This window comes from Mastacembelus armatus, chromosome 18 (assembly GCF_900324485.2).
Source record: "Mastacembelus armatus chromosome 18, fMasArm1.2, whole genome shotgun sequence".
Taxonomy (NCBI): Eukaryota; Metazoa; Chordata; class Actinopteri; order Synbranchiformes; family Mastacembelidae; genus Mastacembelus; species Mastacembelus armatus.
The window spans coordinates 19,252,361-19,272,864 of NC_046650.1; the positions used below are offsets into that span (position 1 = coordinate 19,252,361).

At 46.7% G+C, this 20,504-nt stretch overlaps 3 protein-coding genes across 5 annotated transcripts; 1 reads left to right on the plus strand and 2 right to left on the minus strand.

Annotated features, from left to right (window-relative positions):
* Positions 1 to 901: 901 nt before the first annotated feature.
* On the minus strand, positions 902 to 12,683 carry LOC113139674 (voltage-gated potassium channel subunit beta-3-like). Of its 2 annotated transcripts, XM_026323041.2 has the most exons (15): positions 12,618 to 12,683; positions 11,864 to 12,170; positions 7,616 to 7,659; positions 7,487 to 7,524; positions 7,303 to 7,382; positions 6,070 to 6,114; positions 5,904 to 5,948; positions 5,783 to 5,826; positions 4,507 to 4,593; positions 4,330 to 4,415; positions 4,079 to 4,199; positions 3,625 to 3,719; positions 3,327 to 3,447; positions 2,152 to 2,240; positions 902 to 1,946 (listed from the first exon to the last, which is right to left on the minus strand). In XM_026323041.2, the coding sequence occupies exons 2-15, from the start codon at positions 12,166 to 12,168 to the stop codon at positions 1,854 to 1,856; spliced, it is 1,293 nt and encodes a 430-aa protein (XP_026178826.1). In that variant the 5' UTR covers positions 12,169 to 12,170; positions 12,618 to 12,683; the 3' UTR covers positions 902 to 1,853. The 2 variants fall into 2 exon arrangements, with proteins under 2 accessions (XP_026178826.1, XP_026178835.1); XM_026323050.2 differs by lacking the exons at positions 11,864 to 12,170; positions 12,618 to 12,683 and adding an exon at positions 8,956 to 9,669.
* Positions 12,684 to 13,722: 1,039 nt separating this feature from the next.
* trappc1 (trafficking protein particle complex subunit 1) lies at positions 13,723 to 15,395 on the minus strand. Of its 2 annotated transcripts, none has more exons than XM_026326133.1 (5): positions 15,344 to 15,395; positions 14,835 to 14,933; positions 14,674 to 14,744; positions 14,432 to 14,570; positions 13,723 to 13,972 (listed from the first exon to the last, which is right to left on the minus strand). In XM_026326133.1, exons 2-5 carry the CDS (start codon positions 14,931 to 14,933, stop codon positions 13,844 to 13,846), a joined length of 438 nt encoding a protein of 145 aa, XP_026181918.1. In that variant the 5' UTR covers positions 15,344 to 15,395; the 3' UTR covers positions 13,723 to 13,843. The 2 variants fall into 2 exon arrangements, with proteins under 2 accessions (XP_026181918.1, XP_026181925.1); XM_026326140.2 differs by lacking the exon at positions 15,344 to 15,395 and adding an exon at positions 15,020 to 15,281.
* A 118-nt stretch (positions 15,396 to 15,513) lies between these two features.
* On the plus strand, positions 15,514 to 17,706 carry psmb6 (proteasome 20S subunit beta 6). Its single transcript, XM_026324697.1, has 7 exons — positions 15,514 to 15,671; positions 16,254 to 16,321; positions 16,430 to 16,495; positions 16,634 to 16,699; positions 16,801 to 16,930; positions 17,156 to 17,300; positions 17,437 to 17,706. Exons 1-7 carry the CDS (start codon positions 15,573 to 15,575, stop codon positions 17,562 to 17,564), a joined length of 702 nt encoding a protein of 233 aa, XP_026180482.1. The 5' UTR covers positions 15,514 to 15,572; the 3' UTR covers positions 17,565 to 17,706.
* The last annotated feature ends 2,798 nt before the right edge of the window (positions 17,707 to 20,504 follow it).

Consider the following 20,504-nt stretch of genomic DNA (forward strand, 5'->3'; position numbering starts at 1 on the left):
GTCTGGAAGCTGTGCACATTGAACACACACACACTTAACACACACACACTTAACACACACACACTGAACACACAACAACTTTGTTTGTGAGTATCAGGACCTTGTAAGAAACAGGGTCCAGCACAGACAGGGCCCAGTGAGCTGATTTATTGTGGACTACCTGGACTTTGGTGAGACATGATGTAGCTGCTCTGTGGTGTCTCATACATACAAACATGTTGAGGCCCAGCGCCACCTGCTGGGGGTTGGTCTGGACTCACATCTGGTCCAGACGTCATGCAGAGGCAGACATGGTGTGAATGTTGGTCTAACAGTCACATCGTGAGGCCTTCACAGGATTTTAATAACATCTGGTTTATTCCTTCACTAAGTGCAGAGTCTGGAGTTTGGGATTTAGGGATCTCTGCAGCTGAGACTTTCCTGTGGCACAAAAACTGGAAACAAATATATATGAATCATTTATAAACACTAATGTCGTCAGAGCTGATCAATATTTATTGGTGTGTTTATTAAGGCCACACTCAGTGTTGGAGTGTTGGTCTGTTTACCTGCAAAGTGGGGACACAACCAAAACCTGTTTCAGACACTCAGACTTTATTATTTATGATGCTGCTGGTCTTTTCCTGCCAGACTTCCTGTGAGGAGGGCAGCAGGTCGACCTTGTCGCTGTGACTGGTTCAGCTGCTGCACTGAACAGCTGAAGTGTGTCTGTGTGTGTCCATGGCAGCCCCTCAGAGACACAGCCCAGGCTGCTTCGTGTGTTTTGCTGCTCAGACGCCTCCTCACCTTTCTGAACCAGCACCCATGACAAAACACACAGGCTGTGTGTGTTATGTTGTGTGTCATGTTGTGTGTTGTGTCAGTCCTGGTGTGAACATGGACCAAGAATCATTTGCAGTTGTCGCTTTAAATAACTTTATTAGCAGTGTCACAAGGAGGAGCAGGAAGTGCTAAACAGGGACAAAGGAAACTGAAACCATGTGACCGACAGGTCAGTCTGTTGTCATGGTGACAGTCACTCGGTTTCATTTGGGGTCAATGGCGGGTCGTGACCTTTACAGAGACACGGTGGACGTGATGAGTTCAACTTCCAAGAAATGTAAATGTGTAAATCAGCTTGTTCCTTCTCTGCTTCTGAATGAAACTAACATTTGTTGTAACTGTTAAAGTGGCAGAGAATATTTTTAGTGATGGTCACTAACAGGTCCCGACCCCTCAGGTTGAACACCAGTTAAACACATTCTGTATTATACATAGCTAGTACACATTTATACTTCATAGTAAATATACTCTAAATATATTGGTAGTACTGTCAGAGGACACAGGAGAGATCTTTGTGTTGATGAAAACAACATGTATAATATTTGTGTTGTTGTCCTGGACTCTACGGTCCATGCTCAGAGTGAACCCCCTAAGAATCAATAATCGATCATGTATCAGTTTTAATGAAGGAGCTAATCAAAGTGTAAATGTCTCAATGACCCTTTGTTTTCTTCTTCACACACAGTAAATATGAAACTGCAGAGGAACCACCTGATAAACTCATAGATGAGCCCTGATCCAGGTTCTTGGGACATCTGATGGGAAGGTTGCGTTGCCATGACAACAACATCAGCTTCCGTACGGGGAACTCGTCTGTGCAGGTTAACATGTGAATAAATACCTGATTATCTGCAGGAGCTAAAGTCTGTGGATGGACAACCAAATGTTCTTGTCTCCATGACGACGAGGACAATGGAGCCACCTGTGTACCTGAAGAACAAATACTCATTTTGGTTCCACGTGTCCATGTTTGTTTGTGCTGAAGTCTCCGTGTCTGTTTTCAGTTTGATCAATTTGTAGCTGCCTCCTCCTCAGCTCTTCGCCTCCTTCTTGGCGTTTCGCGGCTTGTTGCCAAGCAACACGTCCATCTCTGCGATGAGGGGCGGGTTCAGCTGAGACAGAACCTGAGACACAGGAAGACCTTTTTAAACACCTGACCAATCATGGACCACCAAATCCAGAAACCTGATTCGCATCATTCAATTTTCTATGTGCTGAAATTCAGTGAAGCAAACTGGGCTGAGTGTAAAGTTCAGGTGAACCAGGTGAGACAGAGAAGTTCTGCCTGAAGGACCAAGGGAACAATCGATCCAACAGAAGCAGATTTACCCTGAGAGAGCCAAGGTTCTCCAGCAGCTGCTCCGTGTTGGAGACTCCGAGTAGAACCGAGCTGACGCCTTCACTGCGAAGACACCAGGCTGAGCCAGAGAACAGAACAACATGGGTCAGACATCAACTACAGACAGACAGGTGTATAGACAGACTGGTGTACAGACAGACTGGTGTACAGACAGACAGACTGGTGTACAGACAGGTGTACAGACAGACTGGTGTACAGACAGTTGTACAGACAGACAGTTGTACAGACAGACAGGTGTACAGACAGACAGGTGTACAGACAGACAGGTGTATAGACAGACAGATGTACAGACAGATAGGTGTACAAACAGACTGTTGTACAGACAGGCAGGTGTACAGACAGACTGTTGTACAGACAGACAGTTGTACAGACAGGCAGGTGTACAGACAGGTGTACAGACAGACTGGTGTACAGACAGACTGGTGTACAGACAGTTGTACAGACAGACTGTTGTACAGACAGGCAGGTGTACAAACAGACTGTTGTACAGACAGACAGTTGTACAGACAGACAGGTGTACAGACAGACAGGTGTACAGACAGACAGGTGTATAGACAGACAGATGTACAGACAGACAGATGTACAGACAGGCAGGTGTACAAACAGACTGTTGTACAGACAGACTGGTGTACAGACAGACAGATGTACAGACAGACAGATGTACAGACAGATAGGTGTACAAACAGACTGTTGTACAGACAGACTGGTGTACAGACAGACAGGTGTACAGACAGACAGGTGTACAGACAGACAGATGTACAGACAGACAGATGTACAGACAGATAGGTGTACAGACAGACAGGTGTACAGACAGACAGATGTACAGACAGATAGGTGTACAAACAGACTGTTGTACAGACAGGCAGGTGTACAAACAGACTGTTGTACAGACAGACTGGTGTACAGACAGACAGGTGTACAGACAGACAGGTGTACAGACAGACAGATGTACAGACAGACAGATGTACAGACAGATAGGTGTACAGACAGACAGGTGTACAGACAGACAGATGTACAGACAGATAGGTGTACAAACAGACTGTTGTACAGACAGACTGGTGTACAGACAGACAGGTGTACAGACAGACAGATGTACAGACAGACAGATGTACAGACAGACAGGTGTACAGACAGACAGGTGTACCTATGGCGAGCTGAGCAGGTGTGCAGTTCAGTCTGTCAGCCAGCAGGTGGAGCTCTTTGATTTTACGGAGCTGCTTCTTCCCCTCGTCGCTGCAGAGACGCTCCTTCAGCCATGCATGGCCCTACACACACACACACACACACACACACACACACACACACACACACACACGGTGGTGCCCATCACCACGGTAACAGGCCCCAGATATTTGTGTACCCTCTATTTGTACTGTGTCTGTACCAGTGTGTGTTTTACACAGTGTGTGTGTGTGGTATTAGTGTTTTTTGTGTATTTGTACCTTCATTGCGGCTCTGGAGCTCTCCGGGACCCCCTCGTTGTACTTCCCTGTCAGCAGACCACAGGCTAACGGAGACCAGGTCACGGCTCCGACACCTGAGAAACACACAGGCCTCATGTTGAACCACTTTATTAAATGGGTCTAAATTTAGAGCTGGACCTGAACAGCTGCCATCCCCACAGACTCCAGCTGGGCCACACACCTCCACTTAAAGACACACTAGTGCTGGGTCTGACTGGGACCGACACAGGGGTTCCTAATAAACCGACCGGGTCCGACACAGGGGTTCCTAATAAACCGACCGGGTCCGACACAGGGGTTCCTAATAAACCGACCGGGTCCGACACAGGGGTTCCTAATAAACCGACCGGGTCCGACACAGGGGTTCCTAATAAACCGACCGGGTCTGACACAGGGGTTCTTAACAAAGTGACTCCTGTGTGTTACTTCGTACCGATCTTGTGGTAGAGCTCAGGAAGGTGCAGCTCCACTTTGTCTCTTTGGAAGTAATGGTACTCTGCCTGCTCACACACCGGAGGAACCAGGTTAAACTGCCGGGCTATAGAGTACGCCTCCTGACAGACACACAGGTGAGACACAGAGAGAGTTTTTTTCTGCTGTTCTGCAACAACATCAAGAAATCCTGAGCCCATTCCGGTTATTTAAACCCATTTGGGTTTAAATGTACGTGCAGCTGAGTTCTACCATGATCTCCACAGCGTTCCAGCGTGACGTTCCCCAGTACATGGCCATCCCCTGATCGATCACAAAGGTCATGGCTCGGACGATCTCTGCAGGGATGAAAGGTTCTGTCAGAATCACACACAGAACCACAGAACCTCAGCAGCAGCAGTGTGATAAAACAACCAGTTTGTGTCTGACCCTCCATCGGGGCGTTGATGTCACTTCTGTTGGCGAAGACGATATCGACATAGTCCAGCTGTAGCCTGGACAGAGATCCACGCAGACCTGCAACACACCAACACACACACATCAAATTCAATGTCAGAAAACTGTTTGTTTTTGCTTCCAACCCCAGACGGACTCTCAGACTCCTGAGGAACCACATGATCTGTATTTTAGCCAGTGTGGGTCCATTTTTACTTGTTCTGTGTCATCTTCCATATTTTTATTGTCACTTTTCTGTCCTGGGTTCCATCTGTTATTAGTCGTTCTGTATCTGCCTATAGCTGCTCGTTGTTGTTTCCCAGGTCTACAGGACCCCTGACCCTTTGGGCCCCTGGGCCTACACACACATCAGGAGGCTTCGTCTGGTCTCATGGTGTCACTGTCAGACGTCCTGAGTGTCACACATGGCTCACATTTCATTTAAATCTACATGATGTGCAGCAGATCTGACTGAGAACACCAGAACATGAAGTTCTGGGACTTGGACTCCAGAGCAGCTGATAATAGAGCTGCTGTTTTCCAGCCTGAAGCTTTAAACCCGGTGTGAGCTGATCGGATGCGGTGTGGAACGTAGGGACGTGGAGGAAACACGTCTATTTTTGGGCTTCAGTGCGAACAGATTCCTGCAGGTGTGAAGCTGATTTGTGAGGCTGCAGGATCAGAGTTTCTGTGAGGGCCTCTCTGGGCTCCCAGTGATTTAAGTCGCGGCTCTCAGCGGCTCGATGATTGATGCTGCTCCACGGTGCCTGTGTGAGAGTCCTAATCCAGTCCCAGTCCTGGCTGAGCCTCCTAAAGCCTGGACGACCTCCACCGGCCCACAGAGGACACGTGTTAATGTGTGTGTGTGTGTGTGTGTGTGTATGGTGTGTGTGTGTGTGTGTGTGTGCGTGTGTGTGTGTGTGTGTGTGTGTGTGTGTGTGTGCGTGTGGTCCCAGGACAGGAGAACTATTTGTTGTGATGGACCAGGAAACGTCTCTGAGCTTAGAAACAAGGACAGTAAAACAAACCTCAGGTGTTTGACCTTTCAGCAGGAAACAGACCTTCACTGCCTGCAGCTATTTTCCCATCAGGCTTAGCGCTACAGATCATATATTACTGAACTTCCTGCACCTCCGACATGAGACACGAGCCTGCTAACAGGGACCAGGTTTATGTGCAATGAATCCTGGGTAATGTAGGAGACGTGAGAACTCGTCTGTGTGTGATGTGAGTCTTATTGTTTACATTTGAAAGGTTAAAGGTTATTTACCTTCGATGATGTGTTTCCGTGACAACCCTCGCTCTGTTTCAGCCCTGTAAACAAACAAACAGACGTGTAAACAAACAAACAAACACACACTTGGTGTCAGTGTCAAGCTCAGGTCACTCACTGGCCTCCCCAGTAGATCTTGGTGGTGACCACGTAACTGGACCTCCTGGTGGAGACACACATGCATTTCAGCAAACATCTGTCACATCTGTTCTGACACCTAATAAACAAATAACAATAATCCTATTTATTCAGTGAAACTGAGACAGACAGTAAAGAGCCTGCACCTCCATCCTTTCTTCTTCAGGATGTTTCCCAGAGTCGTCTCCGCCCTGAGACACACACACACACACACACACACACACACATTAAACCAGAAATAACAACAACAACAAATATTTAACCAGAAATATCAAAAAATGTCAAAAGTCAGAGCTGATTATAAAAATAATGACAGACAGTCAGTCAGACAGACAGTCAGACAGTCAGTCAGTCACACAGTCAGTCAGACAGTCAGTCAGACAGACAGTCAGTCACACAGTCAGTCAGACAGACAGTCAGTCACACAGTCAGACAGTCAGTCAGTCAGACAGTCAGTCAGTCACACAGTCAGTCAGGCAGACAGTCAAACAGACAGTCAGACAGTCAGTCAGTCAAACAGTCAGTCAGACAGTCAGTCAGTCAGACAGACAGTCAGTCACACAGTCAGACAGTCAGTCAGACAGTCAGTCAGACAGTCAGTCAGACAGTCAGTCAGACAGTCAGTCAGTCAGACAGTCAGTCAGTCAAACAGTCAGTCAGACAGTCAGTCAGTCAGACAGACAGTCAGTCACACAGTCAGACAGTCAGTCAGACAGTCAGACAGTCAGTCAGTCAGACAGTCAGTCAGTCAGACAGTCAGTCAGTCACACAGACAGTCAGACAGTCAGTCAGTCACACAGTCAGTCAGACAGTCAGTCAGTCACACAGACAGTCAGACAGTCAGTCAGTCACACAGTCAGTCAGACAGTCAGTCAGGCAGACAGTCAAACAGACAGACAGTCAGTCAGTCAGTCAGTCAGACAGACAGTCAGTCACACAGTCAGACAGTCAGTCAGTCAGACAGTCAGTCAGTCACACAGACAGTCAGACAGTCAGACAGTCAGACAGTCACACAGACAGTCAGACAGTCAGTCAGTCACACAGACAGTCAGACAGTCAGTCAGTCACACAGTCAGTCAGACAGTCAGTCAGGCAGACAGTCAAACAGACAGACAGTCAGTCAGTCAGTCAGACAGTCAGTCAGTCAGTCAGACAGACAGTCAGTCACACAGTCAGACAGTCAGACAGTCAGTCAGTCAGACAGTCAGTCAGGCAGACAGTCAAACAGACAGACAGACAGTCAGTCACACAGTCAGACAGTCAGACAGTCAGTCAGTCAGACAGTCAGTCAGGCAGACAGTCAGTCAGTCAGTCACACAGTCAGACAGTCAGTCAGTCAGACAGTCAGTCAAACAGTCAGTCAGTCAGTTGTACTATACCTGCCTGAGGCGTAAACCTCTGCTGTGTCAAACAGGTTCACACCGCTGTCGTACGCCACCGTCATCACACTCTCCGCCATCTACACAAACACACACACAACATGAGATATGAGTGTGTGCACAGCTCCTGTGTGTGTGTGATTGTTTGTGCTCAGTGACACACACACACACACACATAACGTACCTCATCACAGATCTGGGAGCCAAATGTCACCCATGTTCCTGTAAAACAGAAAGAACATCAGCAGCTGCAAGTGTGTGTGTGTGTGTGTGTGTGTGTGTGTGTGTGTGTGTGTCCGTGTGTGTCACTCACCTAGTCCTAAACACGACACTCTCAGTCCAGATTTCCCAAGATTCCTGGAAAACAATCAGAAAAATCAATCAGTTAATCGGTGAAGCAGAATCAGTTTTGATGTTTGCTGCAGTAGGATCCTGTCCTGGTCCCTGGACTCGGGTCAGCCTGGAGCAGCACATTCAACACATGGAGGACGATTGTGTTTTGATGTTTGTCCTTGTTTCTGTAAAACAATCAATAAACAATAGAGAGGGACGGCGAGAGTCCCTGATGTCTGAGGACAGTCTGAACCTCCAGAGTCCAGCGCTGCCGTACCTCTGACAGCAGCTGAACAAAGCCCGACCATAAATAAACAGCGAAATTAAAAACAACAACAGGAAGATTTACAGACAAATGACCTAAGGGACCATCATCCACTGGATCCATTTGGAACCAGCAACAGTTTGATGTCTCTGCCTGGATTGGTGCATTTACTAGCAGACAGGTGTTCTGTACCTGCCTCAGGCCTACACCTGATCTGCTGTAGTTGTGTGTGCAGGGTCACATGTCAGTCTTCGTTTAACTGATGGTTATTTGGTTTGTTCTCTCCTGGTTTTATTGCTCAGCTCAGCCTGGTGCTGATGTTTGTTTCCTGTGGTTGGTGCACTGCTGTGTTTTGTTGTTCTTGTTGTCTTTCTAACTTCCTGTTTCCTGTCTGTAACCTCTCACCTGCAGCTAACACTTTCAGTTAGAGCTGTGCATGATGGGAGCTGTGGTCCTCAGTCAGGCTGACCAATCAGAGCACAGATGAACATTAAGCAGTTAGGCCTCCGCCTTAACACAGAGTCTGGTTTTCATCAGGACGTTTGAGTGGTGATAGCTCAGAGGTCAAAGGTCACACAGTCTATACATGTCTGACAGGAAGCACAAACTTCAAAGTAAAAGCCTGCAGAGCGAGGCAGAAACAACAAAGAGCATCAGCCGTTTGACAGAGCAGCTAAAAATACCAGAGTTGTTACACATCACACACTCAGACGTCACTGAGCTGCTAAATTTAAAAACGTTTCTTCCATCAGTCAAAGCTCGAGTCCTTTCAGTTCATCATTCATCGATTCCGTCTGGGTCCATGTTTGAGTCCAAGTCTCAATAAATCACACAGCAGGTCAGATCTGGGTTCAGGCCATGAATATTTAATACACGGTCATCAATATATGATCAATACCTGAGTCAATCAATGGCTGCACCTGCAAAGAGACCAGGTACACACACGCACACACACACACACACACACGCACATGCACACATACACGCACACACAGGTGATATATGAGCCTCAGTCCCCACACTGCATCTGTCATGTGACTGTCTCTCTATCTCACCTGTACTTCATGTTGCTATGACGACCGAGGGCCTCCTTCATGTGGGCGTGGCCTAGCAGGGTGTTCCTGCTCGTTGGCTCCGCCCTGACCTTTGACTGACAGGCAGGGGCGTTGCTAGTGTTGGTTGACACCGCTGCCCTCCGCTCCTTCAGTGGGTACTCCCCCGCCCCAGCACTGCCACTGCCCCCCCCCACATTACAGGCTATGGACACCTGCATCCTGGTTGCTACGGTAACAAGCTTTATAGATGTGAAATGATCTTTAAAGTCTCAGAACATGATGGAACACGCTGCTGTTGCCAAGGTCGCCGGTCGCAGAGGTCACAGCGAGAAGAGTTCATGAGTGAAAGGTCAAGTTGGAGCCAATCAGAGTGAGGACACACAACTTTGTGTTAGTGTCAGTCCAGTGGAAAGCTTCCCAACATCTGTCCAACACAGTCCCACAGCTGGAGCCCTGAGGAGGAGGATGGAGGCGATGATGAAGAGCGTCCGTCCGTCTGTCCGCAGCAGAAAAGAGACGGGAAAGCAGGTGGAGGGAAAGCGACAGCGAGGAATGAAAGAAGTGAAGCGTCCGTCCTCTACTGCCGAGAGAGACCGCCCCTCCCCCCCTCTACTCAGAGCTGGTTGGCTGCACACTGGACGAGCGAGCATTTGACAGACAGACAAAGAGAGAGAGAGCAGTGAACAGTGTCACTGTGCAGAAAGGTCAGGGTTAGGTAACATCCCAGGAGACATACTGTTAACGTGACTGTTTGCAGGTGAAACTTCTTGGCTCCACAACACTCCCTGTATTTACGGGCTGACCGCCTGTCAGACTCAGCTCAGGGCAGCAGCAGGCCACATGAGCCACAAAGGCTCAAAACACAGGACAGGTGTGCAGAGACAAACAGCTCCCAGAGCCAGGCTGTCCAGGTCACCGTGCCTTCAGAACCTTGACCTCGAGGTCAAGGGGTTGTGTGCACGAGTCCGGTCTGGACGCTGCTCAGCCCAGTGGGTCAGGTCTGGTTTTCCAGAACCTCAGTGGACCATAGCTTCGCTCTTTGTTCCATCCATACTTTACCCAGTTTGTCTTGGGGCAGGGGGGTCTCTGTCTATGTGACAGGTGTGTTTAGATGTTGGAAGGTGGTGGCTCCAGTGAAACTGAGTCCACACTGCACCGAATCCACCGACTAATCTCTGGTGAGCTGGTTTGAATGTGGAGCCAAGTGAAACCAAACATCAGCAAACACAGAGACACTAAACCTCTTTATTAGCAGGAAATTCAGCCCATACTTACTGTCTGATTAGTGTGTGTGTGTGTGTGTGTGTGTGTGTGTGTGTGTGTGTGTGTGTGTGTGTGTGTGTGTGTGTGTGTGTGTGTGTGTGAGAATCCGAAGAGTTTCCTCCCCCCACTCTCTCGATCTGCTCACAGTACATTTACTCCTCGGCCCGACTCTGTGTGTGCTCAGTTAGCCACACAGCTCAGACCATTAGATGTGAGCGCTGACACAGAGCGGCGCCCGGGGCCAAAGGTATGTTGTCACTAATGTGGGTTACAGCGCACACACACACACACACACACACACACACACACACACACACGCACACACACACACACACACGCACACACACACACACACACACACACACACACACACACACACACACACACAGTGTGGTCACATGGTGCTCCCATTTCCAACAGCATTTTATCTTTACATGAAGAAAAAGCCCATCGTTGAGAAAAGACTCTGATCTCTTATTTTAGTCTTCCTGTTGTTACCACTGTTTTATCTGCTCCCTGTTCCAGTTCTCACCGACACCATCAGACCCAACACAGAACCTCCATTGGAAATCTGACATTTTAACAGTTTAACAGTTTATACAGAACGTATGTTCTTTATTCATCATTAATAAGGAATAAAGAACTTGTTCATTGGAGGTTGATTTTAATGATACCTGGACTTTTGGACACAGATGTATTTGTACTATGTTTGGAGGTGTTAGTAATATGAAGTACTTGTACTGCATTTGAAGGTATTAGTACTGTGTTTAGTACATTATATCTGGATATAATTATATGTCTTTGTTTCACTTCACAAGTAGAAACATGTCTAGATTTATTTTAACTGCATTTATAATCGTCATGTTTTTAAAGGTAATTGTACTATGTTTGTGTATTAGTACTATGATTGTGTCTGTACTGTACTGTTACACTGTGCAGAGTGAGATGATAACGATTCAGCTTTCACTCTGCTCTGGATAAAGTACACACAATACACATACAGTACACACACTACACACACAGTACACACATAGTACACACAGTACACACAGTACACACACAGTACACACACAGTACACACATAGTACACACAGTACACACAGTACAAACACAGTACACACACAGTACACACATAGTACACACAGTACACACATAGTACACACAGTACACACATAGTACACACAGTACACACAGTACACACATAGTACACACAGTACACACACACAGAGCTAATGAACAACTGGAGCAGAAAAAAGATTCTGCAGCTTTATCAGCCAATCAGGATCAGCTGAGGTTGACCAGCACCAGCTGTTCACCAGTAGAACCAGTAGATCCAGTAGAACCAGTAGAACCCATAGAACCAAACGAGCAGCTGCCTCACAATGAAACATGTTGGTTCTAGTGAGAATAGGACTGATAGAGTAGACTGAGTTAAAGAAGAAGAAAATTAAACCTGAGCAAAATGAATAAAAAGTGAATGAGGTTCTGTTTGTGGTGTCAGTGTGTTAGCACCTTCTGGTGGGCACACACTGTTACTACACCACCTGAAGGAGGTCAGCTCACAGCACCTGCACACCTATCACACCTGTGTCCCACCTGTCTCACCTGACTGATACGCCACCTGCACGTCAGCTGTCTGACTGACCTGTACGGCATGTGGCTCTGCTCCATGGTCACGTCACACTCCTTCAGGTAGATCTCGAGTCTCCGTCTCTCCATCAGCCTCCTGGCTGCATCCAGGATCTGCGAGGCCAGAACGGACTCTTCTTTCTCCTTTGTCTCTTTCTTTCCCTCACTTTTATCTGGTTTCCCAGAATTCCCTCTGTTCACCTTTGGCTTCTTGTTGAACCCGTAGAGTTCCTCCACCGAGAACTTCCCGGCTTTTCCTCCCACCACCGCCGCCGACGGCCCGACAGCAGCTCCGGCTGCTGAAGCCCGACCTGCAAACATGGCTGCTGCCGCAGGTGAGCAGGGAGGGCAAATGTTAGCACAGTGGCTAATGCTAATCATCAGTTTGAACTGTGGTAACCTCTGACCTTTGACTTTGTCCCCCCTGACCAATAAGGAGTTACAGATTGGAATAGTTAAAATGCCATAATCATTAATGAAATATGCATAAGTACAACTTTCATGTGGTACTTTCTGCTGCAGAATGAGTACTTTTACTGTTGATACTTCAAACACAATTTGCTGAAACTTTTACACAAGTACTAAATGCAGTTTTATTGTAATGTGGAACTTTTGGTACTTTCACTGAGGCAGTAACAGCAGAACTGAACATCCAGGACACATGAACACACATAAATAATTAATATTTGTATCATGTTGAAGAAAACACAGTGTGTCAAATTAAAGCCACCAGCTTTAACCTGCTCACACTGACGTTAAAACAGACGTACCTGCTCAGAGGTGTGTCCGACGTCGTCCACAGCCGCCGTCCACCTTCGTCTGTCCGTCTCTGCTTCAGCTCTCCCATTAATCCTGTTGGTGTGATCCCACCAATCAGAGCTCAGATATCATGTCCGTCTGTCCTGACCACCAGGATTAAAAACCTGCAGCCCAAAACCACAGATGTGCACAGATGTCACACATGGCCTCCTGCCCACAAACCTAATCTGTCACACACACACACACACACACACACACACTCTCTCTCTCTCTCTTTTAGGACAGAGTGAAGGATGAAATGAATCAGAAATGAATCAGAAACTTCCATGGTTCAATACTGACCCTGAACACATCACAGCAGCAGATTAAAGCAGTTTTCATTTCTTCTGTCTTGACAGTGAAGGCCTCAGAAATCACAAACCTTTATGCTGTTTAAATCAACAGACAGAAATTTAATCTGTGACTATTTTTATGATGATGGTTGGTCCTGGGTTTTCAGATCTGAGAGTTTTTGTTTTTATCCTGTTGTGAACTGAATATTTTCACTGAACCGGGAAACATGTTTATACTGGTTTGGTTCACTGAGAGTTGGTAAATGTGATGGTGCAGAACGTCTCGTCCTGGTCATGTGACCTGTTCGAGGAGATGACAGGTGTGTGACAATGTCCTTTTCCCACAGAATCACTGATAAACATGACAAGTCAGTGCAGCTGGATCCAGATGTGTGTGTGTGTTTTTGCAGCTGTCAGTATGTTTTTCTGTGGGATTAGAGATTATGCTGCTACAGGGATTACACTGTCTGAGCACACGCATGTGTCTTTCTATACATGTGAGGACCTTCAGTGGCATCATGCAGCCACTAACCCCTGACCCCAGCCTCACCCAGCTGCAGCAGTGAGGACATGTTTACAGAGTTCATCCTGAGCCCTGATCCAGCTGTTAATCAGAGTTAATCAGGTCTGGTCTTTAACATGTTACCACAGCTGGAAAACCTTTATTTTCTCAGGTCCCATCTATTCCGACCTGTTTACCTGCAGCAGTATCAGTGAGAACCTGCTGATCTCTGAGCCGACTGATCACTTGTCAACAAAAAGACAAAGAAGGAAACACCAGGCGTCAGATTTCTGCATCAGTTTAATGTTTTTCTGCCACGAGTCAGGAGGAAGGTACAAAACCAAAGCCCGTCAATAAATACAATAAGACTGTGTGTGTTCAGTGTGCACGTGGTGCGTGTGCGTCAGGCGGCCCGCGGGCTGTAGTACGGCAGCGCTCTGATGAAGGCGTCCAGTCGGCTGCTGAACAGCTCACTGTCCAAACTGTGGCCCAGCACACACACCGGGTTCTTCACTATGTACTCCACATACAACTGACACACACACACACACACACAAATAAATAATGTCAGTTCTTATTGACAATAAAAACTTTCCTGTGCATGTCAAATCTCGAGACACTTCAGAATAAAGGCCCACAGCAGAATTTAAAGGTTAAATTTAAGACATTTCCAATTCTACCCTGCTTTTATTTTAACGCTCACACTGATCAGTTAAAGCAGATTATTATTCACTACACACACAATTTGACTGGAGTTGAGAAAAAATGTATTAGTTTCTGCAGGTAATCAGCCTCCTAAGAGTTCTCCATCAGCAGATCCCTTTATATACCAACTATAATTCATTAATAATGGTCTCATTTAAATTCATGTTAAAATCAGATGTCAGTCAACACCTGTGTGTGTGTGTGTGTGTGTGTGTGTGTGTGTGTGTGTGTGTGTGTGTGTGTGTGTGTGTGTGTGTGTGTGTGTGTGTGTGTGTGTGTGTCTCACGTTGCTGTATATGTGCTGCAGTGTCTCTCTGGCGTTGATCACAGACAGGTCAGTGTTCATGACGAACTTCAGGCCACTGGGAGTCTCATAGTAATGAAGACGGTATTTACTGGTCTGAAAGGACAGGAAGCCGTCCTTCCTGGGGACAGGCGGGCGGTTAAGGACCACACACAGGCAGACAGATAAACAGTCACACAGATAAACAGACAGACAATCAGTCAGTCAGCTGATGAGCAGGATACATGTCCAGAGGAGACATCTTACTGACGAAGGACCGGATGGAGAACAACATCCCGTACATCAGTTTGAACTCCTGCAGACACAGACAGAACCAGCTGAGCTCACACAGACTCTGAGTAACTTCATTCTCACTTTGTGGATTTTTAGTTTCTGTTCCTCACACCTCGTCCTTGGAGATTCCCGCCTGCTTCTTGCGGTTCCACTCGTTATAATACAAACAGTTTCCATTGCGGTCAAATATGTACAGGTTGTGGACCGTCATCTGAAAAGAGCCGTTTTTACTGTCGTTAGACAAACACGGTGACAAACAACATTTACAACCAGTTCACTCAAAAATAAACTAAAAACCTGTTTCAGGTGTGGGCCGAACTAAAACACAGCTCCCTCAGAGTCTACTCGGTGTGTCAGTGTTTCCTATAAAGTGTGTGTGGTTTATTCTGCACCTGTTAAATGTTGTGATTAAATGTACACATTTTTAAACGGAGTCTGGTTAGTAGGTCGGTGAAGACGACACAGTAACGTCTGAAAATGCGCTGACATTTTATTAAAACGTATTTTAAACAAAACGTTTTCTATCATGAGTGTAGTTCATGAGTCGAAGCTACAAATCTAAAGATAAAACCTTAACACTGACTTTTATCAGACATGTTAAAAACAACCACCGATGTTTACCTCTTCTTCCGGTTTCTCCCAGGACCCCACTCCAGAGGTGCCCGGTTACATGCCGTAACAAAACTGTAGTTTAGTAAAGTGTAGTGTTTACTTGTAGAAATAAAACATCGATCCTTATATTGTTAAATCAATAATTGAATTAACGTCATTGGTTCGTTTTGGTCCTGACTGGTTCAGTAAATTAAATCTCTCGGGCAGCCCGTGCCCAGTTCGTACCAACAGAAACAAGATGGCGGCCCCAGCGTTAATGATGCCGTTCTTCCAGCAGCAGATTTCCTCTAAAAACGACCTGGTCCCGAATTGGACCAGCCAGGAAGTCAGCACCGGGGTGAGTATCTAGACCCTGGGACCGGGACGGTCCGCACTGGACTTGGTTTAGTCCGGGAGCGTTTTTAAACAACAGTCAACAGCTGAATGAGACAGCAGTTCTGCCTTAGCTAGAGGCTAAAGCTAACTGCTAACACTCAGTTACATCCACTGTTGGTTAAAGTCCGAACTGCAGCAGGCAGAACCGGACCGAGCCAGGCTGGGTCGAGATCCGGTAGAGAGTCTGAAGCATAAAGCACCTCGGGGTGCGCTACCGATAGGTGCAACCACACTGCATCCATTATCGGACGCGCTGCGGTTTCATGTTTTGTTTTCAGTGAAATAAATGATGTGTCCGATAATGGACTCAGCTCAGTTTAAAGCCACAGATACTAAGTGTCTGCATTAATGCTGTGTGAGGTCTACGTCGTTAACACAGGGATGGAACCTGTCTCTCTCTGAGTCTCACCTGTCTGTCTGTCTCATCTGTCTGTCTGTCTGTCTGTCTACACCTGTCTGTCTCACCTGTCTGTCTGTCTACACCTGTCTGTCTGTCTACACCTGTCTGTGTCTCACCTGTCTGTCTGTCTCACCTGTCTGTCAGACCACCATCATGGCGGTGGAGTATGATGGAGGAGTGGTGATCGGTGCAGACTCTCGTACCACCACAGGGTAAGGACACCAAACATGTGGACACTGATGATTCTGTTCAATGGTAAACAGTCAGTTAAACCTGTCTGTCTCTTCCACCTGTCTGTCCTCCACCTGTCTGTTCCTCAGAGCCTACATCGCCAACAGAGTCACAGACAAACTGACTCCGATCCACGACCGGATTTTCTGCTGCAGGTCAGTCTCCTGAGCGGTTTGTAGACCAGCAGCTTCTCCAGGTTTTAGGATTCTTAGGAAGCTCAGAGAGTTTTTCTAGAAACACCTAGGATCCTGTTTATGTCAGAACCCAGTCAGCAGGTGCTGTGTCTGTTTCAGGTCTGGATCAGCTGCAGACACCCAGGCTGTCGCTGATGTGGTCACTTACCAGCTCGGCTTCCACAGGTAACACTCTGGTCTGATTTGATTGACCACCTGGTATCCACTGAGGTGTGCTTATTGTTTACCTGCGTGTGTGTGTGTGTGTGTGTGTGTGTCCCACCCAGTATCGAGCTGGACGAGCCTCCATTGGTGGAGACGGCTGCCAATCTGTTCAGAGCGAGCTGTTACCGCTACAGAGAGGAGCTGAGTGCTGGGATCCTGGTGGCCGGCTGGGACAGGAGGAAGGGAGGACAGGTACCTCAGCACCTGTGTGTGTGTGTGTGTGTGTGTGTGTGTGTGTGTGTGTGTGTGTGTGTGTGTGTTGGCACAGTTCAGTGTGTGCTCAGCAGGTGGAGCTGTTAGTCTGTTTGAGAAAAGGTTTCAGTCTGTGTGTTTTTTTTATAAAGCAGATGAATTAAAACAAAGTGCCGTGTCTTCCTGTCACCTGTCCTGTCACCTGTCCTGTCACCTGTCCCCCAGGTGTACTGTGTTCCCATTGGTGGGATGCTGGTGAGGCAGCCGGTGTCGGTGGGCGGCAGCGGCAGCACCTACATCTACGGCTTCATGGACTCCAACTACAAACCAGGACTGAGCAAAGACCAGTGCCTGGACCTAACTGCTGCAGGTAGACACTGCTGCACAGCATGCTGGGAGCTGGAGTTTACTGCTGGGCCACAGATTGAGACTCAGTTTAAACAGCAGTGACACTGAGTTTGTAATGTCTGACTCTGAGTCTGTTCCTCTACCTGTCTGTCTGTCAGCTCTGTCCCTGGCCATGGAGAGAGACGGGTCCAGCGGCGGCGTCATCCGCCTGGCGAGCATCTCGGAGGAGGGCGTGGAGCGACGTGTGATCCTTGGGAACCAGCTGCCTAAGTTCTCCACCCACTAGTCCGGAGGTGGAACCATGTCCATGTATCTGTTTCATTTTGTTAATAAAGTTTCCACTCTGCCTTCGTTTCCTGTTGTTGTCTGGCATGTGGTTCTGATTTATTTCAACCTGATTAAAGCTGGAAATAAAACCTAAAACAATCCATGGTGGGAAATATTTCCAGTTTTCATCAGACACAAATTTGTTCTCTGTTTCTGTGTGTTGGGTCATGAGTTCATTCATCAGCCAATAAAAACAGAATAATCAATGCACGTGTCACAGTTTAATTCAGTTTAATGTGACCTAATGTGGACAAGCCTTCACAGGCGGTTTGAGCTCAGGGGGAAGTTGCTTACATGAAATCGCAGTACAACGTTTCCATCCAAATTAGTGCTGTGCATTGTTTGCCAGGGTGGATCAAGGTTTTAGGTCAGGGTCCAGGACCAGGCATCATCCTGAATCCACAGGGGGTCACACAGGACCAGTCAGAACAGAGTTCTGGCTTCTGGTCCGACTGACTCAGATAAAGATGGCGTCTGCTTCTCGTCTCTACAGCTCATTCCTGCTTTAACCTTTATTGTCCTGGGGTCACCGTGGCGACAGTCAACAGGAGGGAGGGGGCTGTTTCCTCATTGGTGGGGGGAGGACCACTGCACATCCTGCATGGTCTTTCCCTGCAGACCCAGGGGCAGGTATAAATACTATGGTACTGCGCTGCTGTAGTAGTACTCTGTTGAATGTCAAAGAGGTGGGACCACTGGGACCATCCCAGTCTGGGTCCACATGTGCAGTTCCCACAGAGTCCAGCAGATGGAGTCAGAGCTACATTCAAACTTCTGCTGGGCCTCAGACCAACACTTCTTACTTCCTGTCTGTGGCTGTCAGCTGATTGGCTCCTGACAGATTCACGTAATGAGATGTTCAGATGTGTCTGTGGAGGCCACCTCACTGCACTGGTGTCACTGGTGTTACTGGTGTTACTGGTGTCACTGGTGTTACTGGTGTCACTGGTGTCACTGGTGTTACTGGTGTCACTGGTGTCACTGGTGTTACTGGTGTCACTGGTGTTACTGGTGTTACTGGTGTCACTGGTGTTACTGGTGTTACTGGTGTCACTGGTGTCACTGGTGTCACTGGTGTTACTGGTGTTACTGGTGTTACTGGTGTTACTGGTGCTTTAGCTGGTTGGTAAACATGGACGTGAGCAGTTTTATGTACAGATAAATCGACTAAATGAGCCTCTGCTTAACATCAGCCCACAAACAATGTTGTTCAGGTCCAGGTCAGGTTCTGTGTTAATATGGACCAGGTCCTTGAGGTCCAGGGGGTTTCCTGGAGGGACTCAGACACCTTGATCAGCTCATTGAACAGGTTTTTGTGTCATTGTGCAAGTTTCGGGGGTCATTGAATATGCATTGATGTGGTTCCACAGGTCCTGGAGAAGGGTCCAGGGGTCCTGAGGCGTGAGATGAGGCTTAACAAGGACAGAAGAAAGGAGGGATGTTCACACTCAGGTCTCAGCTGAACAGGACGATCGACACTCAGGCGTTACTGCAGAGAGAGAGACACCCCCCTTACAGGATTTTTCTGTTTTTTGTTTTAGCTTCTTTATGATTTTATTTATTTTTTCAGGTTTTAGTTTCTTTTAGTTTATTTTCAGCTTTTTTCATTTTTATTTATTTATTTATTTTATCAACTTTTGTATTTTATTTGTTCCTTTTTCACAGCGGGACTGTCACCTGTCTGTCAAGCCTCCTTCTTCTTCTTCTCTTCCTGTCCTTCCATTTTTTGACAGTTTGACAGACAGGTGACAGTTTCCCACAATTCATCTCTGGTCTGTTCCCTCCATTTCACTCTCATCACCTCACCCTCCTTTGACCTTTGACTCCCTCTCTCCTCCCCTTGTCTCCTTTGTGTGTGTGTGTGTGTGTGTGTGTGTGTGTGTGTGTGTGTGTGTTAACAGTAGTCTGGTACCAGGTGAATCAGGTAAATAGATACAAAGTGAAAGAAGTAAAGAGATAAACAGGTTTGCCCCAGAAAGAGACGTTCACGGGGATCAGATGTTCCTCAGTTCTCAGTTTATAGTGAAAACAATCTCAGGTACATTTTCTATTTATCTGCCGTTGCTATGGTGACAGCTGATAAACAATAAATACCTGGAGCTCCACACAGACCAGGTGATACTGGGCGAGAGTGTCACCCCAGAGAAACAAATAAAAGACCAGTGTCAGGTGTCACCTCCTCCACCTCCTCTTTGTCAGGAGGCGTCGACAGAACAAAAGTACAGCAGGACAGGAAGGAGGGAGGAGACGAGGACTGAAGGAACAAAGGAGACAAGGAGGGAGGAAGGAAAGATTTCTTCTGTTTGTCTGAGCAGTGAACATCATCATCATCATCATCAGCATCAGCTGAACGTTTTAAAGTGTTTTCATCGTTTCCAATCGAAACTATTGATCCTGTCGCTTTGATCTGATCATCTTTGGTTTTACCTCAGCACAATAAATAAATAAGAAAAACAGTTTAAAAAAAATTAAAGTTTGATTATTTAAAAAAATCAGTGAAAGAAATGTTTTCTGTTTATATTTTATTTTATTTCTATCAGGTCATTGTTTATATGTTTCCCTGTTTATTATTGGTACACATATGTGCATGTGTGTTTATGTGCATTATATGTGTCCACGGCCATAAGACTATGATTCCACAATACAAACAATAATGCACAAACACACACACACACACACCCCAAAATAAATAATTACTTTATTACTTTATTAATTACTGTTAATTAATTTAATTTAAATAATCTCTAATTTAATCACTTTGAATAACTGCTGTAAAAGTTGAATTTCCCCTTGGGGATTAATAAAATTCTTCTTCTTCCTCTAATATTTATTATGTTTACCTGTTTATTAATGACAGACATATGTTCATATTTATTTTATATTTAATAATGACAGGTAG